Source organism: Mus pahari, chromosome 11 (genome assembly GCF_900095145.1).
Source record: "Mus pahari chromosome 11, PAHARI_EIJ_v1.1, whole genome shotgun sequence".
NCBI lineage: Eukaryota > Metazoa > Chordata > Mammalia > Rodentia > Muridae > Mus > Mus pahari.
The window spans coordinates 29,735,009-29,738,752 of NC_034600.1; the positions used below are offsets into that span (position 1 = coordinate 29,735,009).

General features: G+C 48.8%; 1 protein-coding gene across 1 annotated transcript; it reads right to left on the reverse strand.

The window, feature by feature from the left end:
• Positions 1–612: 612 nt before the first annotated feature.
• Tmem174 (transmembrane protein 174) lies at positions 613–2,987 on the reverse strand. The gene is made up of 2 exons (XM_021208794.1): positions 2,270–2,987; positions 613–2,088 (listed from the first exon to the last, which is right to left on the reverse strand). Exons 1-2 carry the CDS (start codon positions 2,893–2,895, stop codon positions 1,983–1,985), a joined length of 732 nt encoding a protein of 243 aa, XP_021064453.1. The 5' UTR covers positions 2,896–2,987; the 3' UTR covers positions 613–1,982.
• Positions 2,988–3,744: the final 757 nt, after the last annotated feature.

Genomic DNA, 3,744 nt, shown 5'->3' on the forward strand with positions numbered 1-3,744 from the left:
GCATCAACTGAGCTTCACTCCTAACTCCAAAATCCCAATTGTCCGATTCCCCCAACTATTGCAAACCTCACATGAACCTTGATCTCCCGAGGACATTCATCCTGAAGCATCTTTAGAGGCATAAATGACACCTAGGCACAGGGACTGGCTTAGTGCCATTGAATAATCTGCTGGCTGGAGCTAAGCTCCCCAAGGAGGACCCTTCCTGAATAGATGACTCTCTCAGCAACACCAAAACAACTGTCTGCCCTGTCCAACCCAGCTTGGTACACATGCCCTTCTCTGACATTTTCCTGTTGATGCTCATTATGACCAAAGTCATGAGTATAAAAGGAGGGGTGGATGGGGAGAGAAGGGGTGCGGGGTGTGGGAAGGAGGGCTGTATTGCTTGTCAGTCAGCATGCCATTGATGATGAAGCTCTACCACGCCCTGGTCTCCTAACTTCATCCCTAATGCCAGTGGCTTTTAGCTAAGATGCCCGTTGCTAAGAATTGGGGATTTTGAGGCCAGCCCAGTCTACATAGTTACGTAGTGAATTCCAGGACAGTCTATATATAGTAAGTATCCAGGACTTCATGAGCGTATTGGATGGAGAGTCAGTGTAGTGAGTATAGACATGTCTAGTTTTTTATTACTGGCTATCATCAAAATGAAATGTCCCTGCGGCGTAACATGAATCGCAATAATAAACCAAGATTGTTTTACTGCTATCCTTGAAAAAACGGGACTCTTCTGATAGAAAGTAAAAGTATTTCCACGTATAAGCACAGTACCAAAGCCTTCAAGGCCTGCTAACTCCTGTGCCCCTCTTGGGGGCAGCCACCTTTACCTTGAGTGAGCCTTTTATCTTTGTAAAACTTTTCTCCTTCTAAATCTTTGGACACCTCCTAAAAGTCTGTAGCTCTGTGCTGGGGCTGGTGACACCGTTCAGACTCAGGAAGCTGAAGGCTACCAGCTTCTCTTTGTTCAAATGAAGGTGAGCGCTACTCACGGTGGAGGCTGATCATCCCCACGATTCGTGACTATGCAGAGACACGGCAGCGTGGCTCTGCGGAACGGAACAGAGGCATACCTGTGTTCCGTAAGCCACTGGGCTGTACCTGTGGTGTTCCGTAAGCCACTCGGCTGAGCTAGTTCGTGCCTGGGAATCACAGCCTGGGGGTGGGCAAAGGGAGCAGGCGCTCACCCGTGTACATTACGCCTTGAACTTCAGCCTTGCAAAGGAAAAACATCAGGAGCAGGGGGTCACTGTAACTTGGTGACAGCACATGATGACATTCATTATCCTCCTGTTACCTCTTCCACAACCTGTCGGCCACCCAACACTATTCTGACATGAGGCACTGTTTTATCCCACTCTACTTATTCATTTATTTCTTAATGGATTTTATTTATTTTATAAACTCTTCAAGATCCAAAGACTTCCAGAGAGACCAGATAACAGCCCAAGTTGTTTAGGATAAGTCACTCTGCTGCAGAAGGTTCAGCACGGTGCAGGGAAATTTCTACCTGAGCCTACTCTCCTCCCTGCTTGCTTGCCAGCCTCGCCTTCAGCAGTCTGAGAGCTGCCATGGCTGCTGGATTTAAAACTAAGACACGAAGGCCTTCAAAGGATATCGGGGGGGGGGGGGAAACAGGTGAATTTTCCTCCTGCACTTTATGGAGAGAGCTCTTGTTTTGTTTTTGTTTTTTGTTTTTTTTCTTCTGGCTCTAGAGGCACTGAGTGGGCTCCAAAATCACTCTACCACAGACCGACTCTCCAGCTGCAAAGGGTTTCTTAGCTGAGAGAATTCAAAACCAGAGCAGGGGAATTTACCCAGGGCAGCTTAATTTAGCAGTCTCAGGACACTTCTTTCCCACCTTGATGACATCTGTAAGATCGCCTGAGCTGCTTTGACACCTAACTTCTGAAGATCACAGCGTAAAACTCTCCAAGTATCGTCACTGGGCTTAAATGTCCGTTCCCTTAGCATTGCAGTCTCTAGCGAGGTAAAGCGCATATCTCCTCATACGGTGGAGGAGAGAAAGACACACAGTCCTCCTCTTCCATCTCCGTCCCTTCCACCTGGTCAGCATCGGAGTCGGACCTGAAACATGAGCACAAAACACAGGTGTACTTGCAAAGATCCATTGCCAACACCCTGCGGTGGCAGGCTGCGCAAAGGTTCACGGTCCCCATCACCTGCCTGGAAGTCCAAACACAGACAGAGACCATAACTGTGATGCAGAACGGGAGGGGGAAGGGGAGCATCCCAGGGCCCGGCATACCTGTCATATCCAGCACCCACGAAAGGAGAGAAGCCCTCGCTCTCCACAAACGCAGCATTGTCTTGAGGGTAGATGGTGTAGTACTGAGGGGGACTTGGTGTGGCAGCCGCTGCTCCGCTAGGAGGTACGAGACCGCAAGGGTTCATCATGGGCTGCAGGTAGGTGGCGTTCATTCCCAGGGGCTCCTGAGAACCATAAGGAGGAGGGATATACTGCACCACGGTGGCCCCGTGGAAGGTGATGGGCTGGTTGATGCCGGTGAAAACGAACGACTGTCCTCCAGAAGTCTGGTCCGAGTCCGGGACCCTCTCCTCGTTATCTGAACACAACTGGCAAGATAGCATTTTGAATTTGCACACAGAGATAAGGATGAATGTCACTCCAACTGACAGAAGGATGGGTCCGAGGAGCTGGGTCCATTCAAAGTGGGAGACACCTTGGTATTTGATCCAGCCCATGACAGTGAACGTGATCCCCACCAGTCCTAGAAAGATGCCTGAGAAAAGCAAAGTGGCGCCCGCCTTGTCGTCGTCGGACACCTGGATGTCAGCAGTGCTGGGTGTGTACGGAGTGACAGAGAACACGTTAAGCGGGAAGTCCTCTGGGCGATTACTGCTGTGCTCCATGGCTCCTTACACGACTGTCCAACATGAGAGGAAACAGAGAGTGTGAGAGTGGGGAACGCAGGCTCGGGTTAGTTAGAGAAGGACCTTTGGGCTTCCGTGGTTAACAGAGTATAACATACACAGGGCTGAACTTTGCTTAGAAGAATAAAGGTCCAAGAAATGAAGCCTGAAGTTTGGTTATAGGCTTCCAGAAAGCAGAACAGTAGCAAGCTGTCTTTCTATTTTATGTTCATTCATCCAGGATGATGATGATGATGATGATGATGATGATGATGATGATGATGATGATGATAACGACGATGATGGCAGCCCTGCCCGCAATATGGAGGGAGTCCTTAGCATATCTACCACCTGCTTGAAGCCTACCTTTGGGCTGGGATGGCTCGTCAGAAACAGGTCCATACACAGGTCTTAACCATGCAAGGAATCTCCACTTCAGGTGATATGAATCTCAGGCCATTTGCTAACAGGAAACCCCAGGCTAAGTCATTTACACAGAAAAGAGGTTTTGTTTGTTTGTTTTGTTTTGTTTTGTTTTTCACAGTTTCAGAGATTTCTGGAGCCAATGTCAGCGTGCTAGCATCTAGAAGAGATCTCCTTTCTGTCCCATCCCCCAACCCAAGCTGATAAGAACACTGCAGTCGACCAGACCTCATCTCTCTTCCTCTCAGAAAGACACTAATGCCATCATGGGCCCCAGCCTCACTCCCTACCTCATCTATCCCCAATTATGTCCCAAAGGCCTGACCTCCCAAAACCATTGATGCATGAATTCAGGAGATGAGCAACACACAGCTTTGGAGTCACACTCCAGCCCACAACAATACTTAATCTTTTTTTTTTTTTTTT